Genomic DNA, 19,508 nt, shown 5'->3' with positions numbered 1-19,508 from the left:
ACACAGTCTCAGAGCCAGCATCGTGATCAGACCACTTATTTTGGTAAAGTCAGAATTCCCGAGGACAAAGCTCACAATATAGTGGAGATTCTAGCAAGCTGAGACCCTCGGTGCCATATTGTGACCGATGTGGTATGACCTATTTTGGGCAATGTCATCAAGGTTTTGACGTATGTTATTCATGTGGGAAGACAAGCCACATTATTCTCTTTTGGCCAGTGTGAGGTAGGAGTAGTATGATGCAACCGACAAGATCAGTAACAAATTCATCTTCATCAGTACGCCCTCATGAGCAAGGCCTGCAACCATCGATTAGAAGAGGTAGACTTAGAAGTGGAGTGTCTAGCTCAGGTGGACAACAGAATCGCATCTATGCATTGTCAGGTCGACAGGACCTAGAGTCATCACCCGATGTGGTTACAGGTATACTATATGTATTCTCCACTAATGTGTATTCTTTGATAGATCCACGTTCTACTTTGTCGTAGATTAATCCATTTGTTTCTCGTAAATATGGTAAAGAACCTGAATTGTTACATCAGCCATTTAAAGTGTCTACACTTGTAGATGAGTCTGCGATAGTTACATGGATTTATCATGGGTGTGATGTGATGATTTATGGTCGTCACACCTTAGATGATTTGAATGAATTAGAGATGGTGGAATTTGATGTTATTATCATAATGGACTGGTTGGCTTCCTATTATGCTAATGTGGATTATTGGATGAAAGTCGTTCATTTTATGTTTCCAGGAGAGCCCATCATTGAATAGAAGGGTAATATTGTAGCACCTAAGGGAAAGTTTATTTATTACCTTAATCATCGAAAGATGATCTCGAAAGGATGCATCTATCATTTAGTGTGAGTGCAGAATACGAAGGCAAGGCCTCCAGCCCTTCGGTCAGACTCAATTGTTAATGAATTTCTTGATTTATTTCCCGATGATCTCCTGGGTATTCCTCTCAAGAGGGAGATCGAGTTTGCTATCGATGTGCTCCATGATAAGCAACTAATATCTATTCTTCTGTGTAGGATGGCCCCTACTGAGTTGAAGGAGTTGAAATCCCAATTGAAATATCTTCAAGATAAGGGCTTCATCTGATCTAGCACTTCCTCGTGGGGTAGCCCAGTGTTATTTGTTCGTAAGAAAGATGGTTCATGAAGGATATGTGTTGATTACCGACAACTGAACAAGGTAACCATTAAGAACACGTATTCGCTTCCTAGGATTGATGATTTGTTTGATCAATTTCAAGGCGCCGAGTATTTTTCAATGATCTATCTCATGTCTGGGAACCATCGGCTAAGAGTTAAGGAGGCAGATATTCCGAAGACAACCTTTCGGACTAGATATGACCATTATGAATTTCTCGTTATGTCCTTTTGCCTAACCAATGCACATACGACTTTTGTGGATATGATGAATTGAGTATTTAAGCCATTTTTGGATATCTTTGTGTTCGTGTTTATATATGACATTTGGTGTATTCTCTATCAGAAGCTGAGCATGCAGAGCATTTGCGAATTTCATTACGCACGCTTTAGGAATGTAAGTTGTATGCTAAGTTTCCCAAATGCAAGTTCTAGTTGAGCTTGGTGACTTTAGTTGGGCATCTAGTATCGAATGAGGGCATCAAGGGTTGATAATCAAAAAATCAAAGCAGTTAAGAATTGGTCAAGGACCATAACTCCTACGGAGGTACATAGTTTCTTGGGCTTACCTAGTTACTATCGAAGATTTGTGGAGAATTTCTCTTCCATTGTTGCTTCACTAACAAAGTTGACACATAAGGCGGCCAGATTTCAATGGATTGATACTTGTGAAAGGAGTCTCCAAGAGTTAAATAATAGATTAACATTAGCACCTGTTTTAGCTTTACCCGAAGGATCAGAAAGTTATGTTATATATTGTGATGCTTCTAGAGTGGGGTTCGGTAGTGTTCTGATGCAGCACAGGAGAGTTATTACTTATGCTTCAAGACAACTAAGAAAACATGAGCAAAATTACCCAACTCATGACTTGGAGTTAGCAGCTATTATATTTGCTTTGAAAATACAACGTCACTATTTGTATGGAGTTCAAGTTGACATATTTATGTATCATAAGAGTTTGCATCACATATTTAAGAAAAAAGAACTGAACCTGATAAAACGAAGATGGCTTGAATTGTTGAAATATTATAATGTTGATATCTTGAACCATCCCAGCAAGGCAAATATTGTGGCTGACGCGTTAAGTCGAAGGTTTATGGGCAATTTAAGGCATATGGAAATTGATAAAATGGAGATGACTAAAAACTTATTCCGGTTGGCCAATTTAAGTGCATGATTTCTTGATACCGGTTACTGAGGATCCATAGTTCAAAATGATGCTGACTCCTCGTTAGTGGTATAAGTAATGGCACGACAATTCGACGATCCATCCTTGATGAAAATAAGGGAAAGCATTCCCCATCAGAAAGAGAAACTGTTCGTATATCCGAAGATGGATTCCTTAGATATAAGGGTTGGTTATATGTGCCCGATGTCGGGTGACTTCGAAGACAGATCATGGCGGAGATTCACTAATCCACGTACTCTATTCATCCGGGGTCAACCAATATGTATCATGATATTCGACATCTATAATAGTAGAACGAAATGAAGAGAAACATTGTTGAATATGTCGCTCAGTACTCAAATTGCCAACAAGTTAAGGTTGAACATAGGAAACTAGGAGGATTGCCTCAGAATATTAAAATTCTAACTTGAAAATGGGAAATAATCAATGTGGGTTTTGTTAACGGATTATTTCCTACCTATCAAAACTACCTTCTCGGCTGAGGATTATACTATGTTATATATTTAGGAAATAGTTCGACTTTACAGAGTTTCAATTTCTATTATATCGGACAGAGGTGCCTAATTTATAACTAACTTCTAGAGATCATTCCAAAAGGTTTAGGTACGTAGATCAATCTTAGCACAGATTTTCATCCATAGACAAATGGCCACGCCGAGCGCATCATTCGGACTCTCGAGGACATGTTACGAGCTTGTGTTTTAGACTTCAAGGGAAGTTGGTAAGATCATCTACCGCTCATCAAGTTTGCCTACAATAACAACTACCATGTTTGCATTCATATGGCACCGTATAAAGCTCTATATGGATGGAAGTGCAGATCTCTTATCGGTTGGTTCGATATTGGCGAGATGAAATTATTGGGTCCTGATTTGGTGCAACAAGCTATAGAGAAGGTGAAAATGATTCAAGATTGACTATTGATCGATCAAAGAAGACAGAAATCCTACTCAGATAACCGATATCAAGATGTAGAGTTCACTATGAGAGAGTAGGTATTCTTAAAGGTATCGTCTATGAAATGTGTGATGAGATTTGGCAAGAAAGACAAACTCATCCCCCGGTATATCGGACCTATCGGATTATCCAGAGAATAGTCTAAGTATCTTATAAGCTTGAGTTTCCCTCAAAATTAGGAGCAGTGCATCCGGTATTTCATGTGTCCATGCCTCGTAAGCTCTTGGGTGATCCATCCCATGTTAAGCCCACTGAAGATGTCCATATCACAGAGAATTTATCTTATGAGGAAATTCCGGTGGCTATTGTAGATTGTCAAGTTTGCAAATTACGAACCAAAGAGGTAGCTTCAGTCAAAGTACTTTGGAGAAAAAATAATATAGAAGAAATGACATGGGAAGCCGAAGAAGATATGAAAATCCAAATACCCTTATTTGTTCTATAATGCAGAAGATAATGTTGTGACTACTATAGCAGGTGTAACTCAAGATACCACGAAGTATGATTGAAGAATTTTTCAAGAGTGACTGTGATTCAACATTTGAGGACGAATATTCCGAAGGGGGCATGATGTTACACCCTACACTTTTCCCCTCATAAGAAGTTGGAAATTATTGAGGCCTTTAAGAGTAGCTATGGTGATTATGGGACAAAGGGTGATTATACATTCCATCAGATTGTGCCAACTTCCCCACCAAGCGCAGTGGCTAGTGCGGGGAAACCCGTTTAGTATTCGGAGCTATGGAATTTCTAGACTTGATATAAAAAGTAGTAAAACTTTCTTTTTTTTCATTCTACACAAAAATCATCAGTTGTACCTCCCCCACAACACTCCCAAGCTCTCTTTAAGAACTCTTAAATGATTGAAGTCTAATCAAAGGCGAACCTAGCAGATTTAACATAAAGAATCTTGTGATCATCACTAAGTCATGTGTCTTCTTGTTATACTGATTTTGGAGATTCCTTGGAAGTGAATATAATCACTATAGAAGTGTAAGAACTCAGAAAGCGTAATTAGTACTTCAAAAAGGTACGTAAGGCGACTTTCTTCCATTGGCGTGTCTTGATGAAAGTGTTCCCTTCCAAAACGTCCTTATGTTGTAAGACTGAATTTTTCTAATCCTTTCTTGATAATGATGTTCATGTTCTTATAAGTTTGATATGTTTCCGAATGGGATTGTGAGGTCCTAAAATGTAATTTATTCTGAGTTTAATATTAAAATTGATCTTGCATTTCACTTATATATATGTACATATTTTACTTTACTGACTCGCGCTATAGTCGGCCGGGTACAACACCTATTATTCAACCGCTGATCAGTTGGGTGTGATAAGACATGATGTGAAGTATTTATCGAGCCCTTGTGTGGTCAGGTATGACCGAGTTCTCTACGACGCTGGAAATAGAATGATGTATCATGTGATATTATCGAGTCCTCTTAAGACGAAGTATGCTGAGTTTTGTTCAAATCGGGCACAACCGAGATCTCTTGAGGCTGGTTACGGCTGAATCATCTTGAGGCTGCATATGCTGAGTCCCGTTGAGGCAGGGTACAATGATGTTTGACTAAATATGCATATATTTAAACATTGTTGCCTCACATTCTATTACTTTTAATCATCTTTTGAGTACTAATTAATATTACGTTATGCTTAATATTATATTCTAACTGAGTAGGAACAAAGCAGTGTAAAGATAAAGAGATTTGGAGAAAAATTAAATAAAATGCAGAAGAAAAAGAAAGGAAACCAAACGGAAAAAAAAAGAGAAAGAGGGGGACACCCTTTGGTATTTGTACTCCCCTCAAGTGTAAGATAATAAAGAAATGAAATACAATTGAAAGAGAAGGCGGTAGACTCACTGGATCCAGCGCCTCACACTGGCCTAGACACGACATTGCTGAATGTTTCCTATTTCGCTTGGAACAAGGTTATTTCGGCCCAACACGGTCCCAACTCGTATAAAAACGGTTCTAAACCTAATTTGGAGGATATCTAACATTTTTGGGAGGCGAACACTCCACATTGGAGGGAAGAACGCAAACCACGCTTGGAGGAGGCTTTGTACTAGTTTTTCTTCTCTCCGCTTCCTTTAATCTCATAGTTTATTAGTTCTATAGTAGTGGGGGGCTGCATGAAAGTTGTATTTGAATTGTTCTTATTGTTTTATCATATTTGTTTATTTATTCAATCTTTTGCATAATTATTCGATTGCTTGATCACCAATTGAATACTATCTACAAATCTAGGATTGAACTCGTGAGAGGGAATTTTAGATTGCTTATAGGATTGAGTAGAGCAAGATCTTAAACCTGAGTATCGGGAACAGATTTACGATTAGGATAGAGATATACCTAATTGTCTTTCTTGGTTATTATACGGTAATTATTAATGCGTTCTTGTTAATCCTAATTTCATAGGAATATAGGCGTTAGGTTAGCTTGAATAGGCGAGTAGTACTTCAGGTTAATACTACGAGTAATATTAACCATGTCAATCAATAAACCAGATAAATTAATTAGAAAATTTAAGTAAAAAACTCAGTGGGATTGTTAGCTAACCCATAGCTCTGGAATATTTTCTCCCTTTGAATTCGTCTCTAAGTTTGTCGACTTATGTTCTGCAATCACTTAGTTTGCTACTCTAGATTAGCTTTAGTTAAATATTCATACTTTAAAAAATCACTTGAATAGATTATTTATCTTAGTTTAATTTAGTAAGTAGTTAATTACAAGTCTCTGTGATTACGATATCTGGACTTACAATCCTATATTACTTGTACGATCATGTATGGAGCAACAAGTTTTTGGCGACGTTGCTAGGGACTTAGAAATTAGCTATTTTTCTAGATTAGACTTTTACATTTATCTTTTCAAGATTTTTTTTGTTAATATTTTTATTTTAATAATTATTTGATATTTTTTCTCTTAGTGTGTTTCTAGTTCTCTCAGCATGACATCTAGGGATGAAATATACTGAGGTAAGGTTATTGATGAAGACACTTGGTTAACGGAAGACTTTTATGACCCGTATTTTTGGGCTTGTCATGACCTGACCTCTTGGATGTCTGAATATGAATTTGGGAGTAAGGGTTCGTATTGTGATGAATATTATCGATTAAGGGAATATGTGCAATCACATTGTTTACTAACAACATTGGTGAATGATTGCTCTAAGGAGAGAATTGATCTTACACAAGAAATTGACAGGTTTGGTTTGGTTGTGCGTGACTTAGATGCAGATTTGAGTGCACAGGTTGATGCATGTAACGCCCAACAATTTAGTGATGAGTTGCTTGAAGCTGAAAAAGATCTTCGAAGCTAAATTGAGGAGCTAAAACAAGAATACCAATCATTAGACCATGTTCTTGTTGATGATGCTGAGGTTGAGGGAGTATATATTATTGAGAATGTCAAAAATAATGCAGTTTTGGAGTTGGGGCGTGTTGGTCCCCATTCTAAATAATTCTCTTTATTATGTTTGGATGGAGACATGGAGATCGAGATTTTGGAGATATGTATAGATGAAGAACAAGATCCTTATATTCTAAAATATGCCACACCAAAAAGGCAAAACGACATACCTCACTTAAGGGCCAAGAAGTGCAAGATGCGATATCTATTGCTTGGTTCTTTTATTTTCATACCACCGCCCCAGAAACGTGACAGAAAAATTGATGCAAAATTGGGAGGAAAATTCATATCCTCAAAGTGGAAGGAAAAGTGGTGAAGGTGATGGAGTCATGCCACGGCTATAAGTAGGGCGCTTGTTGGGAGGCAACCCAACTTATTCCTTTCTTTTATTTTTGTTTATATATTTTTTTTATTGTTGTGCTAATTGTGTAGTATTTATTTTTGTTTTGTAGGAGTACGAGCATGGAGTCAAAACCAATAGGCATGTGAAAAATCGAGCAGGTGGTTGGAACTAAGTGTGGGTGCCCCCACAAAGGACCATACCTGAAAGAAGTCTGAGTATCCCGTGAGCTGTTAATACTTCGACCTTTGGCCTACCAGGGAGTCCCTTTTACCCTCTATTTATTTATTGGACGAATTGAGGACATTGCACAATTTTAAGTGTGAGGTGAAGAGATTGTTGGGGTAATTTTCTGTGCTATCTTAGTGTAACGACCCGGTAGGTTATTTTGAGTGTTGTAGCCCCGTTCCCCCATTTACTATTTATTCTATGCTTAATTTTTGTTATGTTACTTGTCAGAGTAGCTGGTTTGGTTCCGGGGATATATCGGAATGAATTGGGACACTTAGTCCCAATGCTGGAAGCTTAAGTTGAAAGAGTTGACTGGATGTTGACTTATGTGTAAATGACTCCTGAATAGAGTTTTGATGGTTCTAATAGCTCCGTATGGTGATTTTAGACTTAGGAGTATGTCAGGATATTGATTTGGAGGTCCGTAGGTGATTTTAGCTTGAAATGGAAAAAGTTGAAAAATTAGAGGTTTGGAGAGTTGAGAAGTTTGACTGAGAGTTGATGTTGTGGTTACCGGGATCAAATTTGGGTTTCGAAAGTTGGAATAGGTCTGTTTGTGTCAATGATGACTTGTGTGCGAAATTTGAGGTCAATCGGAGTTGATTTGATAGGTTTCGGCATCGATTGTAGAAGTTGGAATTCATTAGTTTTCATTAGGCTTGAATTGGGGTGCGATTCGTGTTTTTGATTTTGTTTGATGTGATTTGAGGCCTAGACTAAGTTCGTATCGTGTTTTAGGACCTGTTGGTATGTTTAGACGTGGTCTCGGGGGCCTCGGGAATGATTCAGATGGGAATCAAATAGGAATTTTGACTTAGGAGGATTTTGTTACTGTTGATGTCTTGTGCCATCGCACATGCAGAGGTTGGGTCGCAGGTGCGTGACAACAGAAGCGAAAAAGTGGTCGCAGGTGCGATCTGGGAATAGTTGGGTAGTGGTCGCAGGTGCGAAGAGGTGATCCGCGAAAGCAGAGTCACACTAGCATAAAAGAGGTTGTAGAAGCTGATTGTGGGGAGAAGCTGGGATGCCCAGGTGTTCCGCAGAAGCGGAAACGAGGTCGCAGAAGTGCTTCCGCAGAAGCGAACCTAGGGCACAGATGCGTAGCTTAGGAACTTATGTGAATTCCACGGAAGTGGACTTTTCATCGCAAAAGTGATTCCGCAGATGCAGATTTTGGGCCGCATAAGCGAAAGGCCTGGGCGGTGTTTAAAATTAAAGGGTTCCCAGATTTTATCATTTATGGACTTTGCAAGCTCGGTTGGAGGCGGTTTCTGAGAGGGGTTTCGCGTGATTTCTTGAAGTAAGCCACTTTTGATCATTTGTATTCAATAATATTGATTACCCATTGAATTGTCCACCTAGTTTATGTGTTTTTAAGGTGGAATTTTGGGAGTTTTGGGCTAGGGATTGGAGAGTAAGAATTAGGGATTTAAGTGGTGATTTGGTGTCGGATTTGAGTAATTTTGATATGGTTGGACTCGTGGTTGAATGGGTGTTCGGATTTAGTAACTTTTGTAGGATTCCGATACGTGGGCTCGGGGTTGACCTTTTGAGTTGAATTTTTGACTTTTGATTGAGAATTTAGCATTTTCATATGGAATTGATTCCTATAGCTTGTGTTGATTGTATCGAGTTGTTTGTCGCTATATTCTAGGTGTTCGGAGGCCGATTCGCGAGGCAAGGGCTTATTGGAGTAGAGATTTGCACAGTTTGAGGTAAGTAACACCTCTAAACCTGGTTTTGAGGGTATGAATCCTGAATTACGTGTTATCTGTTTGGTGTGGAGGTGACGCACATGCTAGGTGACGGGCGTGTGGGTGCACCATAAAAATCGTGACTCAATAGATTCTGTAGAGTTGTGTAGTCAAATAATCTTGTCATTTTCCGTGTATTATCCATATGTTAGAGAAACTGAGTTATGACTCATATTAGAAATCATGCTTAGGCTAATGCTGGTATTGTTGGGACCCACAGAGGTCGTGCTGTTGTTGAATTACTTGCATAACTTGAAATTATGTACTCAGTCACACCTATCATTTGTATATCATATCTCAGTCTCTGTTGCCATTTATTGATACATCATATCATCATTGTTTGGGCTGATTATCATAATACTTGTGAGCCCGAGAGACTGGAGAGATTGATGACTAATTAAGGTCGAGGGCCTAATTGTGAGGATATTTATGGGATCAGGTTGCACGTCGCAGTAGGCTTTATTGATTCATGTCATGATTGGCTTATTTTAGTGCTTGGGCAGGATCCGCCCCTCTGGAGTCTGACTCACCAGTAGTGAGCGCATGTACCTACTGAGTGCGAGTGCGAGTGTCGAGAGCAAGTGCCGAGCGATTGGGATGATTTAGTGACTGTGAGGAATGAGTGACTGTGAGGATCAAGTGAATGGGAGGACTGAGTGATTTGATACTCTGAGAGCATGCATATGATTTTATCACTATTTTGCATTGCATTCGGCATGCATAATTGACATGTTGATATAGAGATGTATCATTCCTCATTTATGTCACACTTGGCATCTTTTATCTATTTTGAGCTAAAACTGTTAAACTTGAAAGCATGTCTACATTTTTGTACTGTTAAATTTTGTATTAGACTGTGCCTGTGGAGCATGTCACTGCTTTCATCCCAAGGTTAGCCTTGTTACTTATTTAGTACATTGGGTCGGTTTTACTCATACTACACTCTGCACTTCGTGTGCAGATCCAGGTACTTACGGGTACGGTGGTTGCTGATTTTGAAGTGTTATCAGTTCGGAGATTCTCGAGGTAGCTGCTTTGGTGTCGGCAGACCTTGACTCTCCTCCTTTATCTTTTAGTTTTATTTATATTGTTCTACCTTCCTAGATAGTGTTTCAGCAGTTAGACCATGTTATTGTATAGATGCTCATGTACTCAGTGACACCCGGATTTTGGGGGAATATTGATGGTAGGCTATAATCTCGTGTTTTAGTCGCTTATTGCACTCTAATTCACTACACTTTATTTGTGTTTGACCTTTAATTGGTAGTGTTTTGCACTTATTGTGTGTTTTATGCCTTGTAGGAGTGATTCTGAGCTATACAGAAGTTGTAGAGCTAATTGAAGCTATTTGGAGCTTTGAAACCTGAGTAAATGCCTAAGGGATTAAGCCGGGATCGTGTTCGGGGGTCGAGGACCACGTCTGGACATTAATAATCAAGGTTGGAGTCATACTATGATAAATATACACTACTGTGGTACGTGGGGTGGCACGTGGTGCGCCACAGCAGTTCAAATCCTGCTGCCTGACAGATGTTGAGCTCTATGGATTTTCCCACTAATGCCATGCATGGCGCGTCGCCCCATGCGGCGCGCCTGTGAAATTATTACAGAGTGAAAGTCCTATTTCGGCTAGGAAAGGGTGATTTCATCTGGGCCCGACCCTACTTGGTATAAATACATGGGAAAACATTATTTTCTGGACTTTAGGACATACTTTGGATCGAAGGAGGATAAGGAGGAGTTGGAAGAACACAAGCACAAGGATTTCATCATTCCTTCCTCACTCAAGACCCGAGTTTGGATTGAACTTATGTTTTCCTATACTTTAATTTTATTTGTGATGAATTTCTCTATATATATGGAGTAGTGCTATTTAGGGTTTGATGGATTTGGTGTATTGATGATTGTTTGTGGATTATAACTCTAGTTTTATGTATTGAAGCATTTTTGGATGATTTAATTGTTGCATCTTTACTCACTAGTTCATGTAATCGAGAGAAGCATTACTTGTGATATGTTTGCATTATATTGTTGGTTGAGTTCATAGATTCTTCTAAGTAATCAAAAGAGACTAGTTGAATCGTTGATTAAACCTAGTTAGGAAAATAATCGAAAGAGGATTTCCTAAAGACTAATCCATTACGCATTCTTGCATATCTTCACGTGCTTAAATTAATTCATCTTGTGAGGTTAAGACTTAATCATGAGAGAATTTTTTGCTGAACGTTTGAACTAATAATTGAGTGAATTTGAGAGACTCACTTGAACATTAGAAGTGAACTATCTAGAGTTAGATCCCGAACAATTATCTTGCACCTATCCTATCAAAACCTTATCTCCTCCCATTGATAACCCTCTTTGCTTATTACTTGTTTCAATTGTCATTAGCCAATATCTTTAGATTCTTAATTAATTTTAGTTAGACATCTTATAAATCTTAATTGTTGATCATCTTGGATACCTACCAATCTAGAAACTATGTGAATACTATTTAAATCCAATCCATGTGGATGCGATATTATACCATACTATATTTGATTAGCCAGCAGAATTTAAGTGTGTGCTTTGCGATATTAGAGATGCACAAATTATCTATGAAGAAGAGAGGGGTCGGAGAATTTCTCAAAATCAACCCTTGGTTACAAACCAGTTCGGGAATATAGCTCCCATGCCTGGGAGATCATTGGGCGACTATGCTAGACCGATCTACAATCAGGGCTTATCAAATGTTAGACCACCTCCAATTGCAGCTAACAATTTCGAGTTGAATCAAGGGTTGCTTCAAACCATTCAGAATTGTTGTTTTTTCAGAGGAAAGATAAACGAAGATCCAAACACACATCTAATGGATTTTGAGGAGATTATGAACACCTTTCAATACAATGGGGTGTCACAAGATGCAGTGTACTTAAGCGCATTCCCCTTCTCACTTAAAGATGATGCAAAGTAGTGGCTTCGAAACTTGCCCACGGGATTGATCAGAATATGGGAAGAGATGATCAGAAAATTCCTTGATAAATATTTTTCCTCAGCTAAAACGGGCAAGTTTAGAAGGGAAATCCATAACTTTTGCCAGAAAGAGACTGAAACTTTTTTTGAAGCATGAGAGAGATTTAAGGAGATTGTTAGAAAGTGTTAACATAGTGGAATTGAACTCTGGATGCAACTCCAGGACTTTTGGGATTGATTGACACTGGCCTCGCATAGAACATTGAGCAATACAGTTGGAGGCCCTTTGATGAAGAAGACTCCAGAGGAGATAGTTACAATTCTTGACGAGTTATCTTAAGATGCCAATCAGTGGCACTCTGAGAGTGCTGAAAGAAGTAGATCAACTAGTGTTCACTGAGTTGATGCTAATACATCTGTGCAGGCACAACTTGATGCTATGGCTTAAGAAATATGAAAGTTGGCCTTAGCCTCGATACAAAGTGAGCCTCATGCTGCCTGTGATATATGTGGAAGAGGACACCTTACTCATGAGTGTCAAGCCTCAACTGAGGAAGTGAATGCTGTGGGAAATTATAATTTTAATGCAATTGGTCAGAAGCACCCCGATATTTCATGGAGTTCACCTGGGGTACCGCTAATGCATGGCAACAAAACAACCCCAGATTTCAGGGAAAAGGAGCTCATGGTTTTATGAATCAGCCAAGGCAGCAGTTTCAGCCTCAACAGCCCAATCAGCCTGGTCTAGAAGATCTCATGAAGGCCTTCATTGTGAAAGCTGATGAAAGATTTGAAGTACAAGGGGCATCAATTCGAAATTTAGAGAAGAAAGTGGGACCGATTGCAACAATATTATCTGAGAGGGTTCTAGGCACTCTCCCTGCTGATACTGAAAGAAATCCCAAAGAAACGGTGAATGTTGTAACCTTGAGAAGTGGACAAGTGTTGAAAGACCCCACCCCGATCCAAAAAGATGTGATACTTGAAAAAGAAAGTGGGGAGAATCTGAAAAGTGATTATGACAAGAAGAAGAAGAAGAAGAAGAAGAAGAAGAAGAAGGGCCCAATGAAAGCTGAGAAAAAGAAGAAGAAAGAAAAATTGAGAAGGAGGAATAGGAGGAGAGCAAGCATATGCATGCGTTACCTTTTCCTCAAAATCTATGTAGAGAAAAACTGGACAAACAGTTTGAGAGATTTATGAATGTACTGAAACAGGTTCATGTAAACTTACCATTCACAGAAATGCTCTCACAAATGCCTTCTTATGCTAAATTCTTGAAAGAGATCCTTACGAAGAAGAGGAAACTAGAGGAGATCTCAGTGGTCAAGATAACAGAGCATTGCAATGCAATATTGCAATAAGCTCCCACAAAAGTGTGGAGATCCAAAGAGTTTTACTATACCTTGCTCTTTAGGAACTATTAATTTTGATTAGTCTTTATGTGATTTTGGTGCCTCAATTAATTTAATGCCTCTATCTATTTATAGGAAACTAGAGAAGGAGGTAGGAGAGATAAGGTCTGCAACAATATCATTGCAGCTGGCAGACCAAATGACTTTAATACCCAAGGGGATAGTGGAAGATGTCTTAGTTCGGGTGGATAGGTTCGTATTTCCTATGGTTTTATAGTGGTGAATATGGAGGAAAACAAGGAGGTCCCCCTCATCCTAGTAAGATCATTCTTAGTGACGGGCAGAGCAATATTAGATATACATGAGAGGAAACTCATGCTTAGAGTGGGTGAGGGGTCTGTGACTTTCAAGATGGATGTAGAAAAGGGGGTGCAAAAAGGAAAACCAGCTGCAAGTGTTGAGTGGAAAGTGAAGGGCTCGAAAGAGAAGGTTGCGGCGAGTGAAAAAAGATAAGTGTGGGGGTGTATCCCAAAAAGGCTGAGCAGAATCTATATATATGGATGTGTGCATTAGTTCGGGCGCGAGGAATGGAGCCGGACTTCGACTCTGACCCTGACTAGATGTTCAGGAAAGTACCTTTACCTTATGCTTTTTAATTGTGTATCACGGGGGCATGCCACAACTTAAAGTGTGGGATGGGGGATATTTGTATGTATGTATTTTAGTTTTCGTTTTGTTAGTTGTGGATAGTAGAGATAGGAAAAAAAAGTGAAAAAAATGAGAACAATTTTAAAATATTCATTTTTTTCCCGATAATGGATATCATCGACAGGTTTCTTGAGGGATTAAAGTCGAAAGAAAAAAGACAAAAAGATTTTTGTTTGTACGTAGTGTAATAATTCTCCCTTGGTTTTTCTTTGTTTTGCGTCTCTTTTCCAAGGGTTTTGTTTGAACCGGGTGTAGTTAGTTTTATTTTTTTTAGGAGTAGGAAACCTTGTGTTGTGATTTGAATTGAAGGCAATATCTCTTAAATTTATTATGCTTTGAGAATAGTGAGTAGTTTAGTTGTGACGCTAAGGCTCAATTATTTACTCTTGTATAAGTACCTTAAATTGTATCATCTTAACTTTGCTTAATTGCTTTGACTAGAGTGTCTTGATAGTCCAATCCTGAGTGAGTTATGTGCCATGTGTGTGTGAGGTTTGTGTATTCTGTGCATTGTATTTGATGTCTAGAACTTGCCCGTGTGTTTGCAAACCAGAATAGTAGTTTTATTCAGCCTTGGAAGTAATACCAGTCTCATAGCCTACATTATAACCAATTGAAGTCCTACTTGATCTTTGACAAAATGAGCTCAATTAGTAGAGTAGTACACTACGGGCAAGCCTATGGGACGTCTTTTGTGGCATATGAATGTTACTTCTGAGAGTGAGTAGATTGTTTCTAACTTGAGTTCCTAATTGTTCTTAAATTTTATTGCGTGCGGAACTACTCTCTATTGTTGTGTGAGAGCACTTAATTCACGAAGGTAAGGTAATGTCATTAATCTATGTGTTAGAGTAAGTGAGAGGGTTATAGAAATTTGTGGAGCTTTTGAGTCAAATCTTGAGGCAAGGATGTTACGGTATTGTTCTTAATTTGTTTTAAATATTTTTGGTGTGATGAGATATGAGAGTTGTTGAAAAGGGGTCGTGTCTGTATGAAGTGTAGTTTGATTGCTCGAGGACAATCAATGGTTAATTGTGGGGTTTTGATGATAGGCTATAATCTCGTATTTTAGTTGCTTATTGCACTCTAATTCACTGCAATTTATTTGTGTTTGAGCTTTAATTGGTAGTGTTTTGCCCTTATTGTGTGTTTTATGCCTTGTAGGAGTGATTCTAAGCTATGTAGATGTTGTGGAGCTAATTCGAGCTATTTGGAACTTTAAAGTTTGATTAAAAGCCCAAGGGATTAAGCTGGGATCGTGTTCGGGGGTCGAGGACCACGTCTGGACATCAAAAATCAAGTTTTGAGTAGTACTCTGAGAAATATACACTACTACGGCGCGTAGGGCGGCGCATCAGTGCAAATCCTGTTGCCTGATAGATGTTGAGCTCTCTGGATTTCCCCACTAATGCCCCGCATGGCGCGTCGACCCATGCGGCACGCCTGTGCAATTTTTACAGAGTGAAAGTCCTATTTCGGCTAGGAAAGGGTGATTTCATCTAGGCCTGACCCTACTTGGTATAAATACATGGGAAAACATTATTTTCTGGACTTTAGGACATACTTTGGACCGAGTGAGGCTAAGGAGGATTTGGAAGAATACAAGCACAAGGATTTCATCATTCCTTCCGCACTCAAGACCCGAGTTTGGATTGAATTTATGTTTTCCTATACTTTAATTTTATTTGTGATGAATTTCTCCATATCTATGGAGTAGTGCTATTTAGGGCTTGATGGATTTGGTGTATTGATGGTTGTTTGTGGATTATAACAACCTATCGGGTCGTTACACATAGCTTGTGATATCTTTGCATTATATTGTTAGTTGAGTTCATATATTCTTCTAAGTAATCGAAAGAGGCTAGTTGAATCATTGATTAAACCTAGTTAGGAGAATAACCGAAAGAGGTTTTCCTAAAGACCAATCCATTACGCATTCTTGCATATCTTCATGTGCTTAAATTGGTTCATCTGGTAAGGTTAAGACTTAATCGAGAGAGGAGTTTTTGCAGAACATTTGAACTAATAATTGAGTAAATTTGAGAGACTCACTTGAACATTAAAAGTAAACTATCTAGAGTTAGATCCGTAATAATTATCTTGCACATATCCAATCAAAACCCTATCTTCTCGAATTGATAACCTTCTTTGCTTATTCCTTGTTTCGATTGTCATTAGTCAATAGGTTTAGATTCTTAATTAATTTTAGTTAGACATCTTATAAATTTAAACTATTGATCATCTTGGATAGCATCCAAGTTAGAAACTACGAGAATATTGTTTAAATTCAATCCATGTGGATACGATATTATACTATACTATATTTGATTAGCGAGCAGAATTTAAGTGGGCGCTTTGTGCTCGTCAAATATTGTATTGAGTCGTGGTATTTTCATATCAGTATTTATGAGATTTTACTCTTAAGCTTTTTTTATTATGTTTTCAAACTTAAAGAATGCGTGGTTTATTATGATTGTCGGCTTGCCTAGTACTGCGATAGACGCCATCACGACATGTAAGATTTGGGTCGTGACACTTAGCTTAGTTATAGTACTCTTTCTAAGTGTAGTTATTTTTGTAAACAAACTAAAAGTTGAAAAAAAATGAAAATTGAGAAAATGTTTTAGAAAACTTGGACTTTTCTTGACGATGGATCTTGTGGACAACTTTCTTGAAGGATTAAAGTTCCATGAACAAAATCCAAAAATATTTCCTTTTTGTTCTAGTTAATTTTAGTTAGGTAATAATTCCCCTTGATTTTTATTTGTGTATCGGTTCTTTTTCAGGGGATGTAACTTGAACCGGGTATATTTTTCTTATATTTAGGATTAGATTTTTTTAGGAGTAGTAAAAGAGCGAGAAGAAAACCTTTGTGACTTGTTTGATACTAGCATAATTAGATATGATCTTGAGTAGTTCCTCTGAGTGCTTGAATAATGAATAAAATAGCAGAATTTCTGACACCTAAGCTTAGGGTTGTGACTTTGTATATAGCTTATTCTTATTTTGTTGTTCGCTATGATCCTATCTATCTTAGAGTAGAATTGATCCATCTTGATTGATACTTGTGTCGTGTGGGGTGAGGATATCTTACATATATTCCACGTTTTGAATCCTAGTCTACAACTTGCCCTGCATATTATTGAATCGAAATAAAAATATTTCTCTGTTTAGAAGATGATAATAGACTTTCTTTGATATGTCTTGTGAATTTTAGCCTTTTCAGATATTGTACCACTAGTTAGCCCTTTGAGCCTGTAGCCTTTTGTTTGGAAGCCGTATTTTTGCCTTGATTCATTTGTTGAATCCCTAGTTTTTGCACCCTGCTTCCTTGAGCATTGTTGCTTAGACTGTGATATTAAGTGATAAATTTGAAGAAAGGGATGATCAAGTAAAACATGGTGACCAACGATAGCTGAAAAGTGGTGAAAAGGCCCTCTTGAAAAGAATGTAGTATGAAAAAAAATAATGAAAGAAAAATTGCTTTGAAAAATAAATATGATTGAAACGTTCTTGATACGAGGGAAATACTTGTGAAATAATTGATGAAGAGAGGGCTGAAAAATAAAGTGAATAGTAGAAAATAATGGGTGATGAAGTCTAAAAGTGCAAAGTGCTTAGGGAAGTGTAAGTCACTATTATATAATTCTCCTACCCGTCCCCTAGCCAACATTACAACCCATTAAAGTCTTATTTGATTCTATTCGCTCACACTTAATTAGTAGAGATGTACATAGTGGGCAAGCCTATGGTTCTTTGTGCATACATGTGAATTCGTTTGTGAGTGCAAGAGTTGTTCTTTGATGTGAGGGAACTGGTTTCATGATAGATAGGTGATGCTATTAGCTTTAATTGACAGAGTAGATGAGCGAGCTTAAATTTAGTGAGTTAGAGTCCCCCTCTAAGGTTAGGAGGTTAGAAGTTTGTTGTTGTTTATAACTCGTATGTCTTGCAGGATGATCAGGCCTAATTGTTAGTATCAACCGAAGTGGTGGTGTTTCTAGGCTTGATTTATTTAGAGTGATTTTAATGATTACTCGAGGACGAGCAAGATTTTAAGTGTGGGGTGGTGATTATCACGGCCCAAAATCCATAAAGGTCGTGATGGCATCGGACTCCACTATCAGGCTAGCCAACAATAAATAATTAATTAGGTTCTCATTTTGTTACTTTTGAAATCATATTTTCCTTCAATTAAACAGCAAAAGATGGAGTTTACAAAGTAAATTATAATATTTTCGACAATTTCAATACAAGACAACCCATAATCACCCCAAAACCCGGTGTCATAAGTGCATGAGCATCAACTAGGAAGATAAAATAAAATACAACACCTGTCCAGAATACAAATTAGACAAGAAAATACATAAGAAACTTTGAAGGGGACTCTGCTGGCTGCGGATCGTAAATGGGAATGTATCTCACCTAAGTCTCCGCATTTAACCACACCTCTACTCCCGGGACGCTGCTAGTCATATATGCACCTGCACAAAAATGTGCAACAAGTGTAGTATGAGTACGTACATCAACGTGTACCCAGTAAGTATCCCGACTAACTCCGAAAAAGTAGTGACGAGGGGACGACTTCGACACTTACTAGTGGTCCAATAATATCGGGTACAGTAAAGAAGTGAATGAATATGAGTCAGAGTAAATATATAAAACAAACAAGTATAAAATATGTAGTACATTTTTCCTCGTTACAATTTACTCAAGCTCTCAACTAGCAAGTTCCCTCCGTAACTGGAGCATATATATAGATATAGTGGATTTCATCAAAGAGATTGTCATAATCCAAATCAGGGAAAACACTCAGATACACTGGCTTCTTGCCAAACGTTACACACGATTCTATGAGGAATATATATATATATATATATATATATATATATATATATATATATATATATATATATATATATATATATATATAGGAAATGCCGAGGCGTACGGCCCGATCCAACATAAAATAAAATGTGCACTGCCGAGGGTCGAACAGCGCGAACCATAGATGCATCTATTAACCTGCCGAGGCGAACGGGCCACTCCCATGAGAGTGTGGTACATAAATCCTGCCGAGGTGAACGGCCCGATCCCATAAGAGTGGTAGAAGGAAATACCCTGCTCGCGAATCATACGTGCGACGCGGTCAAATATAGATTTAAGGAATCTTCCCGCTCGCGGATCATACTTGCGATGCGGTCAAATATAAATTTAACATTAAAATCATATCTCTTTCTTGATTCTTTTCAAAATAAGGGAAATTCAGCTTGTAGTTTTTTAAGGAAATTACCCCGCTCGCGAAACGTACATGTGACGCGGTTACACATAGATTTCTTAAGCTATTATAGCATTATTCAATCCTTTTCGAAATTACAAAATTCAAACGAAACCTTTTAAATCTTAAGTTCTTCAATTTCAACTCCTTTCAAAACATTTAATAAGAAGACTAAATCTCTCTC

At 38.0% G+C, this 19,508-nt stretch overlaps 1 protein-coding gene and 1 pseudogene across 1 annotated transcript; one reads left to right on the top strand and one right to left on the bottom strand.

The window, feature by feature from the left end:
* Positions 1-239: 239 nt before the first annotated feature.
* Positions 240-773, top strand: LOC138893803 (uncharacterized). The gene is made up of 2 exons (XM_070178466.1): positions 240-434; positions 489-773. The coding sequence occupies exons 1-2, from the start codon at positions 240-242 to the stop codon at positions 771-773; spliced, it is 480 nt and encodes a 159-aa protein (XP_070034567.1).
* Positions 774-12,080: 11,307 nt separating this feature from the next.
* LOC117280674 (small nucleolar RNA R71) lies at positions 12,081-12,179 on the bottom strand (annotated as a pseudogene).
* Between the last annotated feature and the right edge of the window lie 7,329 nt (positions 12,180-19,508).

Source organism: Nicotiana tomentosiformis, chromosome 6 (assembly GCF_000390325.3).
Source record: "Nicotiana tomentosiformis chromosome 6, ASM39032v3, whole genome shotgun sequence".
Classification (NCBI taxonomy): Eukaryota; Viridiplantae; Streptophyta; class Magnoliopsida; order Solanales; family Solanaceae; genus Nicotiana; species Nicotiana tomentosiformis.
The sequence above is the reverse complement of the archived record's forward strand: the minus strand, read 5'-3'. Positions and strand labels throughout refer to the sequence as shown.